Here is a 27,202-nt window from a genome sequence, read left to right as displayed (position 1 = left end):
CACAGTATATACACATATTAAATCATCATAATGAACATGTTAAATATAATTTTATTTTCTGAGGCACCTGGGTGGCTCAGTTGGTTAAGCATCTACCTTTGGTCATGATCTCATGGTTCACGAATTCAAGCCCTGTGTCAGGCTGATGCTGACAGCCAGAGCATAGAGCCTTCTTCAGATTCTGTGTCTCCCTCTGTCTCTGCCCCTCCCCCATTCATACTCTTGTCTCTGTCTCTCTCAAAAAACATTTTTTTTAAAATTTTCAATTATACTCCAGTAAATCTGAAAAAAAAAAAGAGATGTTCACAAAATATTCTTTGTATGTATGTGACCATGGGTCATTCATTTCAAATTACCTAAAAAAAAAATTCTGTTATACATTGTCTTATATTGGTATCATTACTTGCAAACTTTGAATAATGTTTCATTATATTATTGTTGAAACTCTTATAGCGAAGAAAAGATTTATCTGATAAAGAGGACCCAAAAATGAGTATGGTAAGAGCTTTAAGAACTTTAGAATCACCTTAGACAGTGTAATAAAAATTATGATTACTGTTAAATATTAGCATTATTAAGGAGGATGGGCAATACTTTCATCAAAAATATTTCCACTTAATTTACTGTGGAAGCCAAGACTTCTTGGGAAAGAAAATGTGGGAGGGACTGTAGTTGAATGTTCACCAGCGAAGAGGGAGTTAGGGAGTTAGAGTGTGAGGTTCATTTATACTCGTCTCTCATATGGGGAATATGTAGAATGTACTGCTATTCTTCCCTTAATCCACCTCAATTTTCTTATTTCAAGGGCTTTTCAAATTATGGTCAGAAATCCTCCCAAAGGATGGCTTGTGTAGTTTGTTGTTGTTCCAGCATTAAAATTGCTGAGGGAAAATTAAGGGCAGACAGGAAGCCATAGGAGTTGAGTAGCCAGTTAAATACTTAGTAAAGGAGAAGTTCTGGAGACCACTAAAGGTCATGTTGACAAGTGCTTATTGGAAACACTGATTGCTTAAAACACATTGAAAGTTTATTTTTACCAGGACTGTTTCAGACCAACTAACCCAGAACTCAGTATAAACACAGCAATTATAGCAGCTACATGTTGTGTATTTTCCTAAGCTACTGTTTCCAGAAAACTTTCCCTTGCAGATGGAAACCTTTATGCTGAAAAAGGGGCAAAAATAATCAGAAGGTCTTCAAGGTATTTTCCTGCAGAATTGCCCCTTGTTCCTGCCATGTGTGACATAATTAAGCTGGCATTCTTAGCTTTCCTTGTTCATAAGAATTTCCTTACTCTCTTACAAAATAGAATGAGGCTATTTATTAATTTACCCCACCACAAATATTGTTCGTGTACCTACTATGTGACAATCTGGTATGTTCTTGGGTAGAAAGAGAAATAATACTTAATCCTTGGATTTAGAGTTTGTAATCTACAGGGAGCACAGACACTGTAACTTGTGTAAAGAACTATGTGAGAACTACCAGAATAATACAATAAATACATTGTCTCTTGTCAATTCTACAAGTTTTTATGAAGCATCTACTACATACCAGGCAATTTACGGGTGTAAACATAATCAACAGGTCTCCTGACTTTAGAGAGTTTATATTGTGGTGGGGATGATAATGATAAACAAACAAACAAACAAAAATCTCATTTGATCTCAGTTGATGACAAGAACTAAGAAGAAAAATAAATGACTTGATTGAAATGAGAAATAGAGTCCTTTAGATTTCTGATAGATAAATATTGCACTCAGAGGGAACAGTACAATAGTAGATATTCAAGTAGGTGTGTTCAAGGAATAACAAGGAATTCATTCTGGCAGTGATATATCTATCATTAGAGGTAGAGGTGGTAAGAAATGAGATGGTCGGGAGTTAGATGTTTTCTGGCCTTGTAGTAAATACCTTGGGTTTTATTCTGAAATGAAACGTGAGGCCATTAGAAAGTGGGAGTGGTGGTGATAATCTGATTTATATATTAATGGGTAACACTGGTTGCCATGTGGAAAATAAATGTGTTGTAGGTTAGGAAGAGTGGAAGAAGAAAATTCAATTTGGAAGTCCTTGCAGTGGTCTAAGTAAGAGATAATGGTGTTTTTTTGGACAATAGTGGTAGGATGAAAGTGGTAAGAAATATTTTTAAAGGTTGAGATGGCAAGTTTTACTGCTAGACGAGGTATGGGGTTATAAGAGAGAGTGGAGTCCGGATAATTCCAAGATTTTTGAATGAAGCAAACTGTATGAATAGTGGTGGTATTCACTGAGATAGGGAACAGTGAAGAATAACAGGCCAGGGGAGAGGCAGTAGAATCAAGACTTCCATTTTTGACACATTAAGCTTCAGATATCTAGTAGTCATCTGTCTGCCTAGAGATACTAAATTGACAGGGCAACGTCAGAGCTGGGCATAAAAATTCAGAATCCTTCTGTATAAAGATGGTATTTAATGCTGTGGGGCTGGCTTTCTTTTGGGAATTGAATATAGATAGAGAAAAGGTGAGAGGATTGGGCTTCAAGGGAAATTAATAGTTACAGGTCTAGAAGAATAGGATGAGGATACTTATCTTAGGTTTGAGACCTTCAAGGAAGACTTCCCAGAAAGGGCACAAGATGGAATGGGTCTTGGGACCAGCAGGAGGTATCCAGATGGACAAAAGATGAGGAGGGAATAAGGGACATTTTTAGGAGAGGGAACTTCATGTACAAAGATGAAAGAATAAATAAAATCAGACATGTTCAGTGTAGAGTAAGGGCAGCACTGAGATAAAGGAGTAGTTAAATGCCAACTTGTGAAGCACTTTGTTTTGTATTGATACATCATTTGGATTTTATCTTACTGAGGTCTTTGAGACACTTCAAGCAAGGATATGTTGCACTTTGAAAATAATCATTTTACCTTGCCTAATTAAAAAGAAGGGTGGATGGATTGAAAGGAGGGTGGGAGGAAGGAAGGGAAGGAGAAAAGAAAGAAGGAAGGAAGGAAAAAATAAATCACAATTACTTGAAATTCACAATCAGAGGAAATTAAATACCTAGAATATTTTGTGTAACTGTGCTAATAAATTTGGGGATCTATAGGAAAACATAGAATAAAAAATGATTCAAGGTAATAACTATGAAAGAAGTGAAAAAGTTATTAAAGACTTCTTAAATTTGGGCAAGATCCATATGATTTTGTCTGTGAATTCATTTGGGTCTTCATGAAACAGATAATTTCTGTATAATTTAAACTATTCCAGATTGGTAGAGAAAAAAGGGAAACTATCTCAATTCATTTTCACAAAGTCACCATAATAATGATTCAAAAACCAGAGAGGGGCACCTGGGTGGCTCAGTCAGTTAAGTGTCCGACTTCAACTCAGGTCATGATCTCACAGTCCGTGAGTTTGAGCCCTACGTCCGGCTCTGTGCTGACAGCTCAGAGCCTGGAGCCCGCTTCCGATTCTGTGTCTCCCTCGCTCTCTGCCCCTCCCCTGTTCATGCTCTGTCTCTGTCTGTCTCAAAAATAAATAAAAACATTTAAAAAAAATAAAATCTTAAAAAAACAAAAACAAAACCCAGAGAAACCCCAAAAATAATCTGAACAATTGAATTTCAATTTTGATGTAAAAATCATAAATATTAGACTATCAAATATCATCTAGGTCATAGAAAGTAGAAATAAAAGTAACATTAAGAATCCAAGAATGAGGGGCGCCTGGGTGGCGCAGTCGGTTAAGCATCCGACTTCAGCCAGGTCACGATCTTGCTGTCCGTGAGTTCGAGCCCCGCGTCAGGCTCTGGGCTGATGGCTCGGAGCCTGGAGCCTGTTTCCGATTCTGTGTCTCCCTCTCTCTCTGCCCCTCCCCCGTTCATGCTCTGTCTCTCTCTGTCCCAAAAATAAATAAAAAACGTTGAAAAAAAAAAAAACTTTAAAAAAATAAAAAAAAAGAATCCAAGAATGATTAGTATTAGAAAATTGTTTAAAATTATCCACTTCTTTAATAGATCAAATGAGAAAAAAATACATAAGTATTTAAAAGATACTGAAAAGGTATTTTATGTAAGTCATTATCTCTTCCTGCTTACATGTCCTAGTAAACCCATCTATCAGCAATTGACAAATCCAGGAGCCAGAAATTGATAGCTTGAGGAGGAGAATATCCAAATATAGTCTAACAGAATGGTACTGTCAATCAACTGGATTAAATTGACAATTGTATAATAGTTCATCCAACAGCAGTAGAATACACATACTTCTCAAACTCATAAGAGTATTCACCAAAACAGACCATGTTCTGGATGGTAAACACATCTTAGCAAATTTTAAAGAACAGAGATCATACAAAACTTGCTCTCAGGCCACATAGAATTCATCTATGGAAATAAGTTAATAGAAAGATAGCTTAAAAATCCCCAAATATTTGCAGATTAACCAGCAAACTTCAAAATAATACATGGGTCAAAGAAAGAGTCTCATGAGAAATTAAAAAGTAGTTCAAATAAAATGAAAATAAAATACACCTTTTCAAAATTTGTGCCATCTAAGCAGAGCTTAGAAGGAAATTTATAGTATTAATTGTATGTGTTAGAAAATAAGAAATTTCTTAAAATAAATAATCTAAGCTTCTATCTTAAGCTAGAAAAAGAACAGCAAATTAAATCCAAAATAATCAGAAGAAGAGAATAAAAATTAGAGCAGAAATGAATGGTTTTGATGTAGAAAATCAAAAGAGAAAAATCAATGAAACCAAAGGCTGGTTCTTAGAAAGATCAATAAAATTATAAACTTTGAGCCAGGCTAACCAAGACCAAAAGAGGGAACACTCAAATTGTTAATATCATAAATGAAAAAGGGTTAATTGCTGGAGGGATGGCAGTGGGGGGATGGGCTCAATGGGTGATGGGCCTTAAGGAGCGCATTTGTTGGAAGGAGCACTGGGTGTTATATGTAAGTGATGAATCAGTAAATTCTACTCCTGAAACCAATACTACACTATATGTTAACTAACTTGAATTTAAGTTTAAAAAAAAAAATGAAAGAGGGATTATCACTACTGATTCCATGGACATTAAAAAAAATAATAGAGGAATATTATGAACAAGTCTGTAGCCAGAGTTTGATAACCTACTTGAAATGGATCAATTCTTTGAAAGACATAGTTTACCAAAACCCAAACAAGGAGAAATAGATCTCCTGAATAACCTTATATCTATTGAAGAAATTGAATCAGTAATTAATAGCCTTCTAAAACAGGGACAGATTTGGTGTGAGCTCTAGGAATTGATGAAATCACCCAGTGAAATTGAGAGGATTAGAGACCAGAAAAGTAAAAATAAAACCAGGAGAAAACCATTCATGAAAGCCAAAGGAGAACAGAGTTCTAGAAGAGAATGTTTGACAGAGCAAGTAAGATCAGACTGAAAAATGAATATTGCATGTTGTGGGATGGAGATCTTGGGTTACCGTGGACCAATCCATGTTGATGGATTGTTAGCATTGGAATCCTGATTGCCCTAATGCAAGTACATCCTTTTGTCCTGAAAATAATTTTCTTGGAACATTAGTCCCATATACTTCTTAGAGCCTTTTATATGCTAGTGTACATCATGAGTCTCTTAAACATGGTTTCTCAAACTTATTTGATCTAGGAGCTCTTCTGCTGTTGTGTTAGCATTTTTCAGATCTGTCGTTCCTTAGAACACATTTCAAGAAACATTGGCGTATACCAATCTTTGAAGGAGCCTGATGACAAAGACACCAGAGAGGTAGGGTAGTAGCTACTGGGAATTTTTATAGCATGAAGCTGAAACTTATAATAAGCAATGTGAGGAGACTAGGAGATCTAGAGAGGTTGGTATTACAGGAAAGGAGGTTCTTGGAGTCCTAGAAGAGATAAATGGGAATAAGACCTGAGAGTGAGTATAGGTTTGAAGAAGTGTAAGAAAGTAAAAAAAGGACGCAGATAGTTGAGGGAAGTAAAGACAGATTCTCTATCTGGTGACGCAAAACAATAGCTTGTCTTGCAGATACAGAATGAAGAGACTCTACTATACTTTTGAAAAGGAAAAATTAATGGAGACTGTGATAGTCTTGATATCCCCAATTCCGTTACTTAGTGGATATAAGTATGGGATGTCTCCAAGTAGAAATTTCTGATTATACTGGAAGTCTGAATGAGTTTTAAAATTCCATATTTCACAGGATGCCAGACATGCAGCTGAAGAAGAAATTTATACCAATTTAAACCAGAAGATTGACCAGTTTCTACAGCTGGCTGACTATGACTGGATGACTGGAGATTTGGGCAACAAAGCTAGTGATTACCTAGTAGACCTCATTGCCTTTCTACGAAGCACTTTTGCTGTATTCACACACCTTCCTGTAAGTGACAATTGCTCTTACTTTGCTCATCATATAGAAGAAAATTTTGTTAAAATCTATCTTGGTGAAAGATGTCTGTTTCTGTTTTAACTAGCCAGGAGGCTCTTCAGGATATAAAAACTCACACTATAATTATTGCCCCTTGATGAGATTTAGAGATCTCTTCCATCATTTTCTCACTGAGTTTTGCAGTTTTTTTTATTTTGTTGAAAATGGTCCCTAATATCATGTGTATTTCTGTTCCTCCCAGCTTCACCTGAAGTAATTAGTGCAAACACATAGTGCATGCTATGGTAGAAATAGAAGAAAAACTTAGGAGTTAGAATTTCAGGCATGTATCTTTAATCCTAGAGTATCCACTTAATTTTTTTTTTATAACCTTAAATATCTGGTGAAATTCTCCATCTTTTAATCTAATTTATCTATTATTTCTCTATTTTCTTTAGCATATTAATTAGTAATTTTAAAGTTATTTTTTTATGTTTATTAATGGTAATATGTAGTTTATCTACATATGGGTAGAATTATTTTTGATCCTTTTTTTGGTTCTCGGTCATATGGTCCTGTCTCTTTCTGTTAATTTTTGGTTGATGTTAGACATTGCATTTATTTAAAACATGTAGAGGTTCCAGGTGAGGACATTTCCAACTAAAATCAGTTTATCCCTTTTTTTACTAAGTAGGTAGTATGGGAAGATGGGTTATGGTTTGAGCCTCATCACCTACTCCCTTCATGCGCAGATCTGGGTCAAGCTTGGATTGTAGATGCAGCATACCTTTTGTTTGCCCCTGTTATTAGTATGTGGTTCTGTAGAGCTTTTAATGAGAGCCTGACACATCACTGTCTCTTCAGGACCAAGAGGACTATGGATATTTCCATTTTTCAGAGGAACCTTATCTCTTTCAGCCTCTTGCCTTTTTTAATTTTAGAATTTGGCAAATGTCTTAAGAAGGAGGATTACCCAGATCAACAGTTGCCAACAGGAAAAAAGTGGTTGGAAATTGTCAGTGTCAATTTACCACTCCCTCAAGATTTTTCAGCTCCCAACTGAAATTCTCATGAATCCTCCCACTAGTGAATCTTTTTCTGTGAAACACTGTAAGACTGGGGGAAGATCTTACTTTGCTTTTCAAAAGTTTTTCCTTAGACCCTTATTTTCCTCTGCTGTGTAGCTTTAGAATTCAGAAAATGTCTTGAGGAGAAAGCTGGCCCTCAAATCTCCAATTTTGGCACTTCAGCCCCGTGGAAACAACAAAAATTCAGTGATTTTTTTTTTTCACCCCAGTAGTTACTCCCTGCCTGCACCTAACCCAAATTCTTGGTCCGTTCCTATGCCTACATTTGGCAGATGCCTCCAGGGATGGCTGCAGAGCCTCAGCTCACCTTTAAAAGGTCTGCCCTCTTTGCAGTGTTATTCCCTTTAGTCCTCATTGCTTCATAGTCTTCTCGTGTGTCCGTTTTTTACTGCCTTTTATACTGCTCGGTGGGAGCACTGGCCTGCAGAAAACTAGGTCGTTTCATCTAGCTTCATCTTGATACTGAAGCCAGGCATAAGTAGCACAAAGGAGAACATGATGAACCAATCTCACAATTATGAATAAGAAAATAGACTGAATCAAATTTTAGCAAAGCAGTTCCACGGTGTTTGAAGAAAGTAATTTCCCACTGCTATGTAGGACTTATTCTGGAAATGCAAGGATGGTTTGATATTTAAAAAATCTGTGAATATAATTTATCACATTACTAGGTAAAAGAGACAAAGATCATAATTGTGTATTCTAAAAAGGCATTGTACAACATCCAGCCTGCACTCCTGATTACAAAAAATACTTAGTAAAATTCAACCAATATAATATTTCAGTAACATGATAGGGAGCACCTATGTGAAATTCAGCAACCACCATGGATTTAACAGTGGAACACTAAAAACATTTATTTGCATTTATATCAGAAGTATGGTGGGGCTTCTGGGTAGCTCAGTTGGTTAAGCAACTGACTTCAGCTCAGGTCATGATCTCACAGTTCATGAGTTCCAGCCCCTCATTGGGCTTACTACTGCTTTTATTCTATCAAATAAGGTTAAAAAAAAAAGAAATAAATAATACATATTCTCATTGTTCATAGATTATTACTGTGTGGTTGGATAACCCCCTCTCCCCGCAAATAAATTAAAAAAATAATTAGGACCAGTAAGACTTTAGTTGGTTAGTTGGTCCACTTAGAAAACAAATTTTAAAAAATGCTGTATTCATTATTGGATTACAAGATCCCTGTAAATATACTTAACAAGTTATATGTAGGACCAATGTGAAGAACATTTCACAGAGTAATTTAAGAGAGACTTTATTATGTACAAATATATGCAGTATTTTAGATGGGAATATTTCATATTGCAGAGAATTTTTCCAAAATTAATGTAATTGCAGTGATATGAATTTAGTGGTGGGGGGTCATCTTAACAAAATGATTCTAGAATTTATTTGGAGACAAAAATGGACAGTATTTGCCAGAAGATATGAACAAGTAAATTGAGTGTGGTCTTTTCCTAGAAATGTTCATTATACACTGAAAATTCAATTAAATACCCTTCTCCCATTGGAATAAACTGATAGATTAAAGAAAGAGAACATAAAATCTGGAAGTAGTTCAAAGTACATGTAAGAATTTAGTATATGGGGAAGGTGGCGTTCAGCAATGGCTGTTGCCGCTACTGTCTGCTAATGTGGATAAAAAGATGTTAAGTCCAAACTTCACTTACCAAAATAAGTTCTAGATCCAATGCCTGTTTACATTTTTAAAAAGAAAGAAATTAGGGGAGAATCGATAAAAATATTAGCAAGTATTTATTTGTCTAAAATATTAGCAAATATTTCTGTAATCTGTGAGTCACCATCCTAAGGGTGACACCAGGGGCACCTGGGCCTGTTATGGGCTTAGTCTGTTATGCTTCCAACTCTTGATTTCGGCTCAGGTCATGATCTTCCAGTTTGTGAGATGGAGCCTCGTGTCTGGCTCTGTGCTGAGCATGGAGCCTGCTTAGGATTCTCTCCCCCGGCCCCATCTCGCTCTTTCTGTCTCTCTCTCTCTCTCTGACCCTCCCCCTCCACTTGCATGTACATACTCTCTCTCTCAATAAATAAATAAAATAAAATAAGGATGACACCAAAGAGTGAAATCATTAAGGAAAAGGTTAATAATTTGGCTGCATAGAATGTTTTGTAAGAAAACAGATGAACATAAGGGAAGGGAAACAAAAATAATACAAAACAGGGAGGGAGATGAAACATAAGAGACTCTTAAATATAGAGAAAAACTGAGGGTTCCTGGAGGGGTTCTGGGTGGAGCGGATGAGCTAAATGGGCAAGGGGCATTAAGGAGGACACTTGTTGGGATGAGCACTGGTTGTTACATGTAGGGGATGAATCACTGGATTCTACTCCTAAAATCGTTAGTGGTCTATATGATAACTAACTTGGATGTAAATGAAAAATAAAAATAAAAATAACTGTTTTGTAAGATACCTAAAAAGAATTAATAAAGAAAATAGAATGTAAACATGTCAAAAAAAGTACTTAACAAGTATTCCAAAAGGTTAAAATTTGTACTATATAACAATATAACAACATTGTTTCAAATTTAGTAAGAAAATAACACACAACTTGGGAAAGTTTGTAAATGTTGTATTTTAGGCAGTCAGAAAAGAAGAAAAATATAAGATAACATGAACAAAATATGCAACTCTGGTAATAAGACAAACGTATTAATGTTGTAGGATATTTTTGCCTATAAACTTGCCAAAAGTAAATAAGAAAATGATGATGTTCAATATTTATGAGAAACATTTCCAAAAATCGGTATTCTGATACATTGCTGGAAGGTGTGTAAATTGGTATATCCTTCTTGGTGGTCAGTTTTTCAATATGCCTCAAAAAACTCATAAAATTTGCTTACCTTTGACCCTGCAATCCAATCCCACTTTTAGCATTCTAACTTAATGAAATAATCATGGGTATATTATACAATTCAGATGTGAGTATGTTCAACATAGTATTTATTGTCTTTTGCATAGTGGAGTAGAGAACAAGTTAAAAGCCAGTAATAGATGTGTTAGCTCAATAAATTATTATATATTCACATAATGTGATGTCAGTCAGTCATTAAATTAATGGAGATAGATATTTATTGGTTTAAGATATGTTAATTATTTCTTGATTAGAAAAGTGGATTGCAAAATCATTTTATATAATATGATCTCACTTTTATTAATATAGATATAGACACATTAACCATTTATACTATATACAATAAAAAATCTAGAATTATGCACTCCCTGGTTTAACTATACTAATCTCTATATAGCTTTTAATTTTTTTCTTTTTGTTTATCTGTGTTTAAAAATATTTTTTCTGTCATGAAACATTTGCTACCTTTATAACTGTGGAGTGGGGGGAGGCGATTTTAGAATTTTTATTCTCTGTTTCAAGATTATTCTGTCTTTGATAATTAATTTATATTAAAAAACACTTTTATTGAAGAAAGATGTTTACAAATGTGTTTCATTTTTTGAAAGGAAAATGGCTAATAGTATTTTGGCCGTAATGTCTCCTCCAGCATTGTACAGGTGCTTGAATGAGAAAGATTTTGGAATGTGATGAGAAATAAAATGTAGTAGTTCACAGTTGAAGCCATTCTAAACAGGTGTTCCCGATATTCGTCTTCCTTGCTTTTTTTCTGTTCTTAAAAAAATAAAATGACACCCTCATGAGCATGACTGTTTTACATGTCATATAATACAGAGTTCCTATGTATTCGGTAGTTATCATAGGTCAGCTCCATACTTACTTGAATGTCCAGGCCATTTAGAAATAGCACTGTTAATCAGACTCATGTTTGTCTAACACAAAGTACATGCTTTTTCTTTTTTTTTTTTTTTTTTTTTTTTAATTTTTTTTTTTTCAACGTTTATTTATTTTTGGGACAGAGAGAGACAGAGCATGAACGGGGGAGGGGCAGAGAGAGAGGGAGACACAGAATCGGAAACAGGCTCCAGGCTCTGAGCCATCAGCCCAGAGCCTGACGCGGGGCTCGAACTCACGGACCGCGAGATCGTGACCTGGCTGAAGTCGGATGCTTAACCGACTGCGCCATCCAGGCGCCCCAAGTACATGCTTTTTCTATCAGTAGAGTTGTGGCCTTTCTTGCAGGTCTATACTGTAAATAATTCGTTGAGGAGTTTTCCTTTTATTTTGTTTATTCTGAGCTGTCATTGCTATCTAAATACTATAACCTCTCAGCGTGGATCGGGATGATCGTGCTGTTCAGAATCAAAGTGGGTGGTGACTCAGCCCTAAATCCTCAATATTCTGCAAATACCATGTTTCTGTGTAGTCTAGTATAGAGATCTTCTTTCTGAAGCCACTGTTAAAAAAAAGTATTTGCATTCACCAACCATTGTATTCTCTAGAATCAAATTAGTATGGGTTCTAAAACGATCCCTTCTTCTGGGTTTACACAGAGCAGAATAGACCACCCAGCACTTGTGTTTATGTTCGCCAACGTGCTGGATAATTTCTGCATGGAACCTTGTATTTATAAACTGTATTAGCCAAACAGAACTGTGTCTGAGATTTTCTCTTGTGCACTAATAGTGGAAGATGAGAGAGGAAAGAGCTATTTCTTTTTTTTTTTTTTAATTTTTTTTTTTCAACGTTTATTTTATTTTTGGGACAGAGAGAGACAGAGCATGAACGGGGGAGGGGCAGAGAGAGGGAGACACAGAATCGGAAACAGGCTCCAGGCTCTGAGCCATCAGCCCAGAGCCCGACGCGGGGCTCGAACTCACGGACCGCGAGATCGTGACCTGGCTGAAGTCGGACGCTTAACCGACTGCGCCACCCAGGCGCCCCGAAAGAGCTATTTCTGAGGAAAAAACAAAAACAAAATCATTTGTCTTTTAATTAATATGAATATTTATTTTCATATTTTCAACTCCCTAGCAAGCGTGGCTCTCTTCTCAAAGAGTGACTGAATAATAGGAAATATGTATATGGAAAGAACTGTAAAGAAAAAGCCAAAGACTGTATTGTTCTATTACATTTTGAAATCTCCAGGTTTTCTTAGTTCTCAGGGATGTTTTGTCACTACATAAGCAACATAACCCAGAGTATAGGGCGGTGTGCAGGTTTGTGTGTGTGAGAGAAAGACAGGGAGGGAGGCAGAATGGAGAGGGAAAGAGAGTGTTTGGGTGGAAGTGGATGTCTTAGAATTTACTTCATCGAACACTGAATGGTTGGGGGCGGGTAATTGTTGAGATTTGCAACTATTTCCCTCTTGAAGTTTTCATGCCCAAGGTGGCCTACCTATTTTCACGAGGCACCCAGAAATGATTGTAATAATAACGTTTTCCACGGTTAGAATTCAAAATTGTTGCCACGTCCTTAAAGAGATGAGGTAAGTACACAAGCATGTTGGCAGACTCCAGTTGTGTGATTTAGAATTTCAGGCACAGCTACCCAGTTTGCATGCTCAGCATAAGAGCATACTTTTGAGAATTTATCCTGGTTATCCTAATAATTATCTCTCAGAAATGCATGAGAGAAAGGAAATGCTGTCTCAAGTAACGGACCCAGAGGAGGGAATCCTGACTTTGTTTTCTCTGTCTGCTCTTAATGTTAATTTATATGACCCGGGTCAAGATCTCTCTTAACCCATTTTGGTTTGCCTTAGTTTCTTGGTTTCTTAGTTTTCACAGTGTTACCTCTTCTTGGCCTTTCTTCCTGGGCAGTTATTTGATGGGCCATCTTTAAGGGAAGGTCATTTTCTATATAAAGGTTCCTGACATTTTTCCTGCCTAAAGCCCTTTTAAAATGACATTTCTCTTAGTACCGCATTTAATTCTGTGAACTGCTGCCATCTCAGGACCAACCAAATGATACTGCGAGTTAGGAAACTGTCAGTGCCTCCCATTAAGTACAAAATCTCTGTGACCATCAAGACTGTCCATAATATGACCTCCAAACTACCATTTTGTCCTGTCTCTCTCCATTTTCTATTTGCCCAAGATACTCCTTCCAAACTGAAGTAATGCTCTTTGTCAAACACATCAAACTATTTTCCACCCTTGTTGTTGTTCATACCTTTTTGTGTACTTTAACTGTGTGTATTGAAATTGAAATCTTTCCCATCCTTCAAGGCTCCTTTCAAATCCCACAGCTTCCATGAAGCCTTCTCCTGTTCTCCCAACCAGGTATGACATCTTTCTTTTTCGTTTGGCACTTATTATATGGCACTAACCTAATTCTGTCCTGGGTGGGATGTGTGTCATTGACCTATGTGCTTATTTCAGGAAAGGGGAGCGTGGTAAGTTAGAAGTACCTACTGTCTTCCAGACGCTTTACGTGTGTTATATGTCATCCCAATTAATGAAGATGCAAAATGCCTTAGGCAGATGAGTATGATCCCAGTTTCAATGATGACAGTGTGAACTCAGGGAAGTTTCATACTTTGTAAGAGATACCAGAAATAGGCGGCAGTGTCAGGATTTAAACAGATGTATTTGACTTTATAACTTTTCCTCTGTACCATTGTGCCTATTAAATTGATTGCCAGCCATAGGACTGTAAACTGTGGCCACACAGAGACCTTGTTTGATTCATGTCTGTCTGTGTGTACTGTGCAGTTCCTTGCATGAAGTGGTGCACAATAAGTTTTTGTGGAGTTTTCTTATTTTGTGTAATAAATTAAGTGAATTCCTACCTGAGGATCGAAAACCATTTTGGGATCATGTGTATCATTAAAAGTACTCATTTAATTATTAAAAAGAAAAGTCACAAAGTGTTATTCTGAGACAAGGACCAAAAGTTTGGGTTAGAATTCTTTGTTTTTAAATTTTATTTTATAGAGGGAGAGAGAGCGTGTGCTGCAGTGAGCAGAGAGGCAGAGGTGGAGGAGGGGGGAAGAGGGAGAGAGAATGATAATCTCAAGCAGGCTCTATGCTCAGCCCCGAGCCTGACGAAGACCTCCATCCCATGACCCTGGGATCATGACCAGAGCTGAAATCAAGAGTTGGATGCTGAAGGGACTGAGCCACCCAGGCACCCCTCTTTGGCTTAAAACTCTAAACTGGACTTTCTCCTTCCATATCTCCTTAAATGTACCCAAATTAAAAAAGATCATTGTGGTTCAAGTGACAGAGTCATAATTTAAACATAACTTGCATTTATGTTTCACTTTATGATATTCAAACTTCTTTTATATATTCTCATTATTTCATTTGGATTTTTAAACAAACTTTATGATATATAAACAGTTATTATTTTCCCCATTTGACAAATGTGAAAACTGAGGCCTAAAGTGGTCTTGCTCAGGGTCAGAAAATGAATCAATAGTGGGGCAGATCCTAGGTTTGTTTTTTTTGTTGTTTTTTTTTTTGTTTTTTTTTTTTTTTTTTTTTAACTCTGGGTCATGCTTTCTCCACTGTATAAAACCATCTCTTCATATTTAATAATAGCTACTATTTTTTGAGTACATACTGTGTATCACAGTTACTGTGTTTGGCTCTTTTTCTTTCTCTGCCTGTCTTTGTCTCTGTCTCTGTCTCTGTCTCTGTCTCTGTGTGTGTGTGTGTGTATGTGTGTGTGTGTGTGTGTGTGTGTGAGTGAATTTTGTTGCAAGGAATAAATGAGAATATATATGTTAAAATTATATTCTCATATATATGTTCTCATTTATTCCTTGCAAGAAATTGGCAAAAAGGTGTTATTATCTCATTTTACAGATAAGAAAAGTAAATCATGGAGAGGCTTATGTATCAAAAATTAATGATCTAAGAGCCGTGGAGCTGGGCTGTGAACTGCCTCCAAAGCCCATGTTCTCTTCTCTCTTGGCTCTGCTATTTCTAAACTCTGCAGGGGGTACACGAGGCTTCGTTTCACAGAGCCATCATTTAAATGTCTATCCTCTGTGAGATTCTTATTCAGTATTTTTGTTAGTGTATAAAATTGTATTCATTATGAACAGAACAGTTCCCAGCAGGAGAGGTAAATTGTGATAATATGTACAGAAACTGGAAACTCTGGTAATGGGAAGGATACTAGTTAAGTGGGTTGCCTGTTTCTAACCTAACCTAGTTCCCTTAGCTGACATCTCATGTGGAAATTCTCCTGTCTAATGGTAATAATGATTCTCTAAATCAGCTCAGTCTCTGTGGTTTTCACTTGAACAAAACGTAGGCGTGGCTTGGAGATATTGTGGGTTTGGTTCCAGACCACAGCAATAAATTGAATTTTGCAATAAAGCAAGTCAAGTGAATGTTTTTGGTTTTTCCGTTCATGTAAATTATGTTTACACTATACTGTAGTCTATTAAGTATTCAGTAGCATTATGTTTAACAATCCAATATATATACCTTAGTTGAAAAATGCTTTATTGCTAAAAAATGCTAACCATCATCTCTGAGCTTTTAATGTGTTGTAGTTTTTTTTTTGTGATGGAGGGTCTTTCCTTGATGTTGATGGCTGCTGACTGATCAGGGTGATGGTTACTGAAGGTTGGGGTGGCCGTGGCAATTTTCTTGAAAATAAGACAGTGAAGGGGCACCTGGGTGGCTCAGTTGGTTAAGTATCTGACTGTGGCTCAGGTCATGATCTTACAGCTCATGAGTTCGAGCCCTGCGTTGGGCTCTGTGCTGACAACTCAGAGCCTGGAGTCTGCTTCAGATTCTGTCTCCATCTCTCTCAGCCCCTCCCCCACTTGCACTCTGCCTCTGTCTCTCTGTGTCTTTCTCTCAAATATAAATAAACTTTTAAAATATTACAAAAAAAAAAAAAAAGACAGCAAAATTTGTTCTATCGATCGGCTTTTCTTTCCAGGAATGATTTCTCCGTAGCATGTGATGCCATTCGATCACATTTTACTGGCAACAAAACTTCTTTCAAGATTGGAATCAATCCTCTCCAGCTGTGCCACTCTTTGTCAACTGAGTTTACGTGGTGTTCTACTAAGTCACTTGGTATCATTCCAACCGTCCTCACAGCATCTTCACCAAGAGTAGATGCCATCTCAAGAAACCCCTTTCTTTATGCATCCATAAGAAACGATTCCTCATTGGTTCAAATTGTATCCTGAGATTGCAGCAATTCAGTCTTATCTTCAGGCTCTGCTTCTACTTCTGTTTCTCTTGCTCTTTCCACTACATCTGCAGTCATTCCCTCCACTGCCCAGCACCTCCTATTTATAAAAAACAAAATATCTACGAAGCGAAATAGAGTGAAGTGCAATAAAATGAGGTATGCCTGTAAGGAAGTTCCAGGTGTTCTTAAGGAACCAGAGGAATCAAACCTTCAGGATATCTATCAAATTCTTGTTCAGATTAATTATATAGGTAGAGACAGTGTCCAAGGAATTTTTTTTCTTTTTTTGTGTTTTTCCCTCCTGTGATACAACAAATTACAGATTTGCTGATAATTTCTCTGTCTACTGAGACATCAGTATTCCCTGATGATATGCTGTTAAGATTTTGATTATTTGAGTTACATAGAGTACATAGAAATCAACCGGTTAGCTCCTTATTAGTGTGGTACTGAGGTTGTGAGTTTAGTTTGGGACTTAAATCCTTCAGGAGTTTTGTATTTCTTTAGAGACATCTTTGTGTGTTGAGCTATTACTTGGCGCTTTTCCTCCAGAAAACTGTTACCAACGGCCATGGCCATTCTTTGGTAGTTATCAGCTGGTAGTCCTTTGCCTCTTTAATGATATCGGTCTTTACATTGTCTCCTGCTCTTATAATTGTTAAATAAAAGATTAAGAAAGTTTAAATGCTAAGAAACATTTACTTCTAATCTTGTTTTTGGTGCTGAGATAAGGTAGAAAGTAAGGAGAATCTAGTGCTTAAAGGAGCACAAAATCTACAACTCTCCATATCTAATACACTGTTTAGAGTCAGAGATACCAGTGAGACCATCTTGGACACTGCTCTGTCTGGTCATTTTAATATCTCACATGCCTTTATAAAATGGGAAGGAGGCAGCTCTGAGTCTTTCTCATTGTTGCTGAGGTAGTGAGAAACTTGAAATTCTCTGAGGACAAAACAATTATTTCAACATTGCTTATGAGGAGATCAAAGAATTAAAAATATCCCTAACTGTGTAATAATAGGTAAATGGCTATATAAACGATAATACTATTGATCAAGGAACTATTATGCGTTTGTTAAGACTAATATTATGAATATCAATTAATAACATTGCACTGCAAAGTGTTTATAATATAATATTAGATGAAAAAAGCAGAGTGAAAATTTTACAAACATGATTACAAGTATGTGAAAACTGTAAAAGCATGTTAGTGGGAAAAATGTTCAGTGAGGAAATATGTGAATTATAAGTAATTGTGTTTGTGGTGTGGCTTTGTAATCTTATTCAAAATTGCCACTTTATAATTTCTTTGTTATTGGCATTTTTAAAATATAATTTATTGTCAAATTGGTTTCCATACAACACCCAGTGCTCATCCCAACAGGTGCCCTCCTCAGTGCCCATCACCCACTTTCCCCTCTCCCCCACCCCCCATCAACCCTCAGTCTGTTCTCAGTATTTAAGAGTCTCTTGTGGTTTGCCTCCTCCATCTCTGAAACTTTTTCCCCCCCTTTCTCTCCCCCATGGTCTTCTGTTAAGTTTCTCAAGATCCACATAAGAGTGAAAACATATGGTATCTGTCTTTCTCTGCCTGACTTATTTCACTTAGCATAATACTCTTCAGTTCCATCCACGTTGCTACAAATGGCCAGATTTCATTCTTTCTCATTGCCAAGTAGTATTCCATTGTATATATAAACCACAACTTCTTTATCCATTCATCAGTTAATGGACATTTAGGCTCTTTCCATAATTTGGCTATTGTTGAAAGTGCTGCTGTGGGGCGCCTGGGTGGCGCAGTCGGCTAAGCGTCCGACTTCAGCCAGGTCACGATCTCGCGGTCCGTGAGTTCGAGCCCCGCGTCGGGCTCTGGGCTGATGGCTCAGAGCCTGGAGCCTGTTTCCGATTCTGTGTCTCCCTCTCTCTCTGCCCCTCCCCTGTTCATGCTCTCTCTCTCTGTCCCAAAAATAAATAAACGTTGGAAAAAAAAAAAAAAAAAAGAGAAAGTGCTGCTGTAAACACTGAGGTACAAGTGCCCCTATGCATCAGTACTCCTGTATCCCTTGGGTATTGGCATTTTAAAACTATTTAAGCAGGGGTGCCTGGTGGCTCAGTTGGTTAAGCATCCAACTTCTGTTCAGGTCACGATCTCGTGGTTTGTGAGTTCAAGCCCCCCTCGGGCTCTCTGCTATCAGCACAGAGCCTGTTTTGGATCCTCTGTCCCCCTCTCTCTGCCCCACCCCTGCTCTTGCTCTCTCTCTCTCTCTCTCTCTCTCTCTCTCAAAAATAATAAGTAAACATTAAAAAAAAACCTAAAAGTATTTAAGCATTTGCTTTATTAAAACGTTTTTAGATCTTTGTGGCTTTTTCCAGGTCAGACTTGCCTTTGCTCATAAATTACAATAGTGAAAGATTTCAGTCTTCTTCATTTAGCTCATTCCATTCTTCAGAGTAACACGTTTTACAGATTAAATTTAGGCAAAGGTAGGTAAATTATTGTCCAAGATCATACAAGTCAGTATATGGTAGAATAGAGATTTAGATTGAGGCCTCCCATGCTGAAGCCCAAGATCTTTTTGCTATAGTAAACAAGTTGCTTTTTTCCCTAAAATTTTGAAGACTAAAGGAATAAGTTTGGTTTGGAATTTGTGGAGGTTCTGTCGAATTGAGGTGTCCTAGCAAAGTTCTAGGGAAGGGGACTGAGAAACATCATCAGGATTAGATCAGGAATAATAGGTCACCATTGAGGGCAACTAAGGGTGTGTGGTCATTACAGGAAGACCATAATGCACTTTATCTTTATGCCACTTTATTTTCAGATGTGTATTTCAAAAACACCTGTGTGTCTGTCATGCCCTCTGCTTAGAAATTTTTAATGATTTGTACTTTTTCTAGTATAACTCTTAGTCACATTACCTATATTCCCTGTAATTCCTCTACATAAACCCTTGACTTCAGCCAAGTAGATCTGTTCACTGTTATCAAACATACTATGCTTATTTCTGGTTGTAAACTTTTGTTCATGGTTTTCTTTCTCCTTGGAAGGACTTATCATCTCACTTTCAAATCTTTCCTTCCTTTAAAATAGAACTCAAAGCCTGTTTTCCCAGTGAAGTCTTTCTGGACTGTGCACCCCGCCCCCCGCCCCCCAGCTGAAGTCATATCCCAGGGCTTGACTTTCTTATAAACTTATATAGATCTTAATGATTTCATTCTCTATTTAAAACGTAAGGTATGTTATCTTAAATTACTGCTTTTTAAAAAAAATATAGTCCCTTTATCATCTCTCAGGTTACAAGTTCTTTGAAGGAAAATGTCTTACACTTTTTAATATATCCTCCAACGCTAAGTAGGTATCCAGTGAATGTCATGATGAGATTGGATGTGTCTGATAGCAACATTATGCATGGAGCAGTGACTTCCGACTCACATGACTGTTTGCTATCACATGACATCTTTTCTATTACAACTCTCTAATATAAACTTATTTTGCTTTACAATTCCATCTCTTCGAGAATGAAGTTGGGAAAACACTGCAAAGGTAATTTATCCAAGTTCCCAAGAAAGAAAATAATTGCTGCTTGGGAATATTGCAGTTAGGTCATTCTAAAGTACGTTTTTACTTCTTTGACACGATGGCAAATTTGAGCCTGCCATTGGTGCCAAGATACTGTAGCACGTTTAGTGCACATGTTGTGGGGTGAGGAGTTCACAGTTAAATGAACAGGAATCTGGTACATGCCACTGTTCTGCAATACTTTCATGGTGGTTTATAGCCACAGTTTTAATATGGCTTAGTAAGTGCTTGAACTTCTCTAAACAAATAACACACATTACTGGGAATCAGACACAGTGCATACTTGCCCCTGGGGACTCCTCCTACTTTGAATTAGCAACTACAGGCTTGTTGCTCTTTAGCTCCCTGGCTGTAGATGAGGTCCAGACCCTGATTAAGGAAAAACTACTTTCTTAAAAAGTGATTAGAGTCTCTCTCTCTCTCTCTCTCACAGACACACACACGCAGCCAAAAAATGAATTTTCTACCTTGAAATGCTTCCCTGATATTTTTAAAAAGAGTTTGTGTTTACAACATACACTTGTTATTTTTATTTCATTTAGGGTAATTTGCCTTTACAGTGTTCCTGCAAATGAATGATTTACTCTCTCTTTAACTGTTCCAGGATGGAGACTTTTGCCAGTACTTACAGTGATTGTCACACTAAAGAAGCAAAGCAGCTTTAAGTTCTGTGTTTGTATATGTGTGTTTTGTTCTGTTTGGGTAGATTGCTATTTTTTGTTTTTCTTGGAAGTTTCCTTTAATCATTGTGTATCTTGGTAATTCCTTTGGGAGATAGTGTTAGGATCAAGAAAGAGGTGACAAGGACCTGAAAATGGGAGGCCGTCTTTCAGTAGACAAATGGGTCCTAACTCTGCAGTTTCAAGAAGTCTGACATGAACCCCTTGAGTTTTCTTTAGAACTCTATTTTTGGTGCCATGTTGACCATATCTGTATTTCTGCTGTTGTAAAACAGATATGGTGACCCCTATGGCTCCTTGTTTTAGTTAAGAGTCCCCTGGAAAAATGTGTTTTTTAAAAAATAGTCCATCTTTTAGAGAAAGGAATAACTTCATTTGCTATTTGTTTTTTAAACTGAAGAATAACGAACATAGAAAAGTGAACAAATCATATAGTTTGAAGAATGTTCACAAAGTAGGTCGTCCTGTGTTTTCAGCAAGAAGATCAGGAAACAGAACATTATCAACTTCCCCATCAAATCTCTACCTTTCTTCCTGAGGGTAATCACTATCCATACTTTTAGTACCTGTAGCTTGGTTTTGCTTGGTTGGTAGAATGATGCAGCATGTACTCTTTTGTGTCATTTCTTAGGCTCAGCCTTACAATCATGAGGTATATCCATTGCATGTAGAAGCAATATAGGTTACTCAATGTCATCTCAAGGGTCCTTATAAAAGGGAGGTAGGAGTGTCACAGAAAAGGAGATATAATGATGGAAACAAAGGTCAGATTGATGTAGACAGGAGCCAAGGAAGGTGGGAAGCCTCTAGAAGCTGAAAAAAAGCAAGGAACAGATTTTCCCCTTAAGCTTTTATAAGGAATGTTGCCTTAGTTTTATAAGACCTATTTTGGACTCCTAACCACCAGAACTGTAAGATAATAAATCTGCATTGTTTTAAGTCACTAAATTTAGGGTAATTTGTTACAGGAGCAATAGGAAGCTCATATAACTGTACTATAACTTGTTGGTCTTCAGACTCTTTACACTATTAAAAGTTATTAAGGAATTCAAAGATCTTTTGTTTATGCTATTTATAGCTGTTAATATTTAACATATTTGAAGTTGAGACTGAGAAATTTAAAAATATTTATTATTTTTTAAGTTTTTAATGTTTAGTTTTGAGAGAGAGACAGCGTGAATGGGGTAGGGCAGAGACAGAGGGAAACACAGAATCTGAAGCAGACTCCAGGCTCTGAGCTGTCTGCACAGAGCCTGACGTAGGGCTCAAACCCACGAACTGTGAGATCATGACCTGAGCCGAAGTTGGACACTTAACCGACTGAGCCACCCAGGCGCCCCATAAAAATATTTACTTATTTTAAATAATAACAATAATATACTTATTATTTGTTAACCTGAATAATATATTTTTCAAGAAACACAACCATATTTTCCAAAACAAAAGAAATGTAGTGAAAAGAATGGCATTATTTTATGGTTTATACAGCTTTAATGTCTGGCTTAATAGAAGAAAGTCAGATATCTCAAATCTGCTTTTGTAACAGTCTGTTGTAATCAATTGTTTTGTTTAAAGTATATGATAAAATCTGGTCTCACAGGTATGTTGCATAAAGGAGGAGTTCTTTAATAGTCTGTTCAGATTATTGTTGATATTCTTTGACATTACAGCAAAACTTGACGTGATAGTTTCGTAAAGGTTAGTTGTAATGTGGAATCTGAAATCTTATCAGTGAATGTTTCATATTCTGTTACCTTAATGTTCATTGGTCTGTTTTGTGTTTTGAATAGATCTTTTACCCATGTGTGATTTTGTAGCATTATGCATATATCATTTAGAAAATGTTGGTTTACTCAGTTATGCAGATCTTCACAATGTTGGCATATTTTATTATATAATACCAGAAAAACACAATCCACATTCAGTAATATTACCATCAGTCTCATTCAAAAAGTCTTTTAAGAGGGGGCCTGGGTGGTTCAGTTGGGTAAATGTCCAACTCTTGATTTCAGCTCAGGTCATGATCTCACAGTTGTGGGATTGAGCCCCACATCTGGCTCCGCACTGAGCATGAGCCTGCTTGGGATTCTCTCTCCCTCTCTCGCTGCCCCTCTCCCCCTCAAGCATTCTTTCTCTCTCTATCAAAATAAATAGACATAAAAAAAAATAAGGTCTTTTAAGTATTGGGAAACTATATCATGGTGGCAGATACTAGTTTTCCAAAATTCATATTTTTGCTTCTAGGCTTGACTTGTGTCATTGGCAACTAATACTGTCAGATGTTTTCTTTAAAGTGGCAGGATCATTTCAATCATTTTTAAGAAAATGCCTACCAAAACCCCAGGTCTGAATAACCATAATTTGTCTGTCAGCTGTTCTTTCAGGTGAAAAGGGTGTTCCATGAAAAAGAGGCTAGTTCAGCTTGCACCCAAACAATTACACAAATGTTTCCCTTGAGACGGTTATCATACTTTGCTATGCAACATAAATGTTTTATGCATATGTCCCGATTTGTCACACAGAGCCGACCCAGGGCTTGAATCCATGGAGTGCGAGATCATGACCTGAGCTGAAGTTGGACACTTAACCAACTGAGCCACCCAGGCGCCCCTGCGACATAAATGTTTTATGCATACTTCCCAATTTGTGACACAGAATATAAAAAAGTCAAACTGAAGAGTTGGGATTTAATCAAATGAATAATTTTTACTGCTTCAACAAAGACATTCTTAAATGAAACTGGCATTTTGTTTTATTGTGAGTACATGGTGTTGAAGAATACAAAGGTTACTAGTACAGTTGGGTACCATAGCGTTAATTCATGCTAAGGTACCAGTGGTTTTGCCAGTCATTGCTTTTGCAAATATCAGCGCAAGTGAAATGTCATCAGTGTGAATGTCAACACAGTGAAAAAAGACAACGTCTTAGTGTTGTTATGAAAGTTGTTTTGACTTTGTGGACACCTTGAGGGGTGTCCAGAATACTCTTTGGCATCTGCAGACTACACTTTGAGAACTAATCTGCTGATTATGAGTTCATTATAGGATGTACGTATCACGAACAATTGTTCCCTAGAAAATGGCTTGCCTTTTCACTCTCTTAATGGTGTCTTTGGTGCGTATTGCCCTTTGAGAAGTATAAATTTATTTTGTGGTACAATTTTTCAAAATTAAACCTTTTCCCCCCCCTAAGGAATTGACATATTGGTCATGACAAGTTGGTCACATTACCATTTTTCTATTCTACTTCTCTGTGCCGCACTTCTGATTTCCAGTCCTTCTATTTTCTTCCTTAGTAGGTTGGAATTGTCCATTCTCTAGTGTTGGTGTATGTGATCTCTGCTCCTTACAAGCCTGCATTCTTTAATTACATAGCTTCAATATACTTTGTTTTATGGTTCAAACATTGCAGGTAACTTGAAGCATTCATGATATTAACTGGTAGGTTGGAGAGGAAAAGGGAAAGATTATAAAAGTGAATCTCAATTACACGAAGGTAGAATTTTCTAGATCACAGATATTTTTTCATGAACAGTTTTAAGTCTAGAAGATTTTTATTTCAGGAAGTGAGTTATTCAATATTATCTTAAAATCATGAACCTTTAAATGTAGTAAATAACAATATAGTCTACCATGTAGTAAGCATTTAATAAATATCAGCTACAAAATTTATAGCAGATAATATTAAATCTTATATTATAGGTATTGTTATTATTAAAACTTGAAAATCCTTCTGTAATATATACAAGAGACATCAGTTATTTCATTATTAAAGGAAAAGTATTGATTTGCTGCCTTGTAGGTGGTAAAGGAAATATGAGATGTCAGTTCCCGAGGGGACATTTAATTGTTCTTTTTCTTTAGGGTTTCCCTTTCCTTTAACAGTGGCCCATAGGGATCCTTCCAGTGTTTTTTGTTTATCTCTTTACCTTCCTGGTGGAACCTGGCTCCCAAGTGTAGGGCACGGACTGAGTCTAATGAGCATGAGCTTTATAGCATGTTGAGTTTCAATAATAATGCTTAAAACTTCAGTCCTAGTTCAGCTCTGAAGTTAGTGCAAGGCACCAGACTACTGCAAATAATATGGCTATGATTAGACCTGATAATACCTATTTTATGGTATTGGGAGAAGCTTGCTTGCTAGACCTGGCACAATTGTATTACTGATGCTAACTGTAGAAAATCATGAGGACTGCCTGGGGACAGTTGTCTGATTCAGTGAATTCCTCTAATTATGTTATATAGTATTTGATCTGCTTTTGATGAACAGCTACTACTACCCAAGACTACCAAACTGTAATGTCTTTATGGATAACTTGTCTGTGACTCACCTTGATTCTGTTTTGCCATGAGTTAACAAGTAACCTCTTCCATTGTTTAAATCTTCTGCTATTTTTAATCATGTGGAAATCATGTGATTAATTTTTAATGGACCTATAACCTCTGCAATATATGGCCTTTGCCTTTCAGGGCCCTCTGGTAAATTTGCCAGTCTGTCTCTGATGTCTCTTTGGAGATTGAGCAGATATTTGGCTTATTAAATGCTTCTAGTCCAAAAACCTGGAAGACACTCTGAGAATGTGATCTTATCCAAATACCAGAGTTTAGCTTTTTTTTCCTCTTTCCTTCTTATCTTGTCTATATTAACAGGGTATGTCTACATTAACAGGAATGCTGAGGACCCTGGCACAGTTTTCTGGAGACCTCATTTTTGTCTATTTATTTATTATTTTTCTAAAGGATAGACATCCCATCATGGAAAGGAAGCAATTTATAGCTGGCTGCTGTGAGCATTGTTACTGGCTCTTACCATTAATTTGCTACCTTTTATTTAGAGTAAAATCTGGATACCCAACAGCCCTCTGTCTCTTCTTCTAGAAATGGGAAAGCCAAATGCTGGAAAACTTGGTTGCATAGAATATGGATTTGATCTGTTTTGAATGGATCTAACAAGTAGAAGTTAGAGAGAGGAAAATTAAATAGAGCATGAACTAGTTAATTTATGGTCAACATTAGAACAGAGAATAGATGATTTTTAATGGAATGTTATAAAGGTAATACACACATAGGTTAGACTGTTACAAAGGTAATACATACATAATGTTAGACCAGCACTGTGTCTCCAACCCTGAGATTCCTGTGCTTCTTCCTCTGTGTGCTGGAATCACATATGAAGAATAACTTGGTGTCTAATTTGATATGATTTGATACAGTATGTGTGTAATGTTTATAGGTCATCCAGCACAGTAACTATGAAAACATATTAAAAATTACACTAATAGTTAAGATAATTTTAAACCAAGGCCTTAATTTGAGGTAATTTTCACCTTATATTTCTTAATTTGCTCTTATGTAGTTATTAAATACTTGTGTTTGACCCAATATAGTTAGTTGTAGAACTTAATTGGGAGGGATCTGTTCTAAAAGTTTATCACTCTGTCTCCAATAACTGCAGCGGGGGGGAAAAAAGATAATGCTGTAAGACAGCTTAGAAAGTGGAATTAGGAACATAAATAGCAAAGGTAAAGGATTTATTTCATTTTATTTTTTATTTTAATTCCAATATAGTTAAATCCAGTATTATATTGGTTTCAGGTGTACAATACAGTGATGTAATGATTCTACACATTACTCAGTGCTTATGGTGATAAGTGTCCTCTTTAATCCCCTTCACCTATTTCACCCATCCCCCCACCCACCTTTCCTCTGGTATCTGTCAGTTTGTTCCCTATAGTTAAGAATCTGTGTTTTGATTTGTCTCCTTTTTTCTTTGTTCGTTTGTTTTGTTTCTTAAATCCCACATATGAGTGAAATCTTATGGTATTTGCCTTTCTCTGACTGACTGACTTCATTTAGCATTAAACTCTCTAGACCCATCCATTTTGTTGCAGATGGCAAGATTTCATTCTTTTTTGTGGCTGAGTAATATTACAGTGTGTGTGTGTGTGTGTGTGTGTGTGTGTGTGTGTGTGTATACACGCCACGTTTATCCATTCATCTATGGATGGACACTTGGGTTGCTTCCATAATTTGGCTGTTGTAAATAATACTGCAGTAAACAAAGGGGTGCATATATCTTTTTGAATTAGTGCTTTTTGTATTCTTTGGGTAGTACTACAATACCCAGTAGCACAATTACTGGATTATATAGTAATTCTATTTTGAATTTTTTGAGGAACCTCCATTCTGTTTTCTGCAGTAGCTGCACCAGTTTGCATCTCTACCAATAGTGCAGGAGGGTTCCTTTTTCTCCACATCCTCACCAACCTTCATTGTTTCTTGTATTTTTTATTTTAGCCATTCTGACAGGTGTGAGGTAGTGTCTCATTGTGGTTTTGATTTGCGTTTCCCTGATGATGAATGATGTTGAACACCTTTTCGTGTATCTGTTGGCCATCTCTATGTCTTCTTTGGAGAAATGTCTGTTCATGTCTTCCGCC

At 36.7% G+C, this 27,202-nt stretch overlaps 1 protein-coding gene across 5 annotated transcripts in view; it reads left to right on the top strand.

Moving 5' to 3' along the window:
• EXOC6B (exocyst complex component 6B) overlaps positions 1 to 27,202 on the top strand; it is a 611,818-nt gene that overhangs the window by 352,596 nt on the left and 232,020 nt on the right. For all 5 annotated transcript variants that reach the window (XM_030310833.1, XM_030310832.1, XM_032592666.1 and 2 more), the window contains exon 18: positions 6,194 to 6,373. In XM_030310833.1, the coding sequence (XP_030166693.1) occupies positions 6,194 to 6,373 (180 nt within the window). The remainder of the gene's footprint in view (positions 1 to 6,193; positions 6,374 to 27,202) is intronic.

The sequence above is a fragment of the Lynx canadensis genome, chromosome A3 (genome assembly GCF_007474595.2).
Source record: "Lynx canadensis isolate LIC74 chromosome A3, mLynCan4.pri.v2, whole genome shotgun sequence".
Taxonomy (NCBI): Eukaryota; Metazoa; Chordata; class Mammalia; order Carnivora; family Felidae; genus Lynx; species Lynx canadensis.
This window is presented reverse-complemented; position numbering and strand designations above follow the sequence as displayed.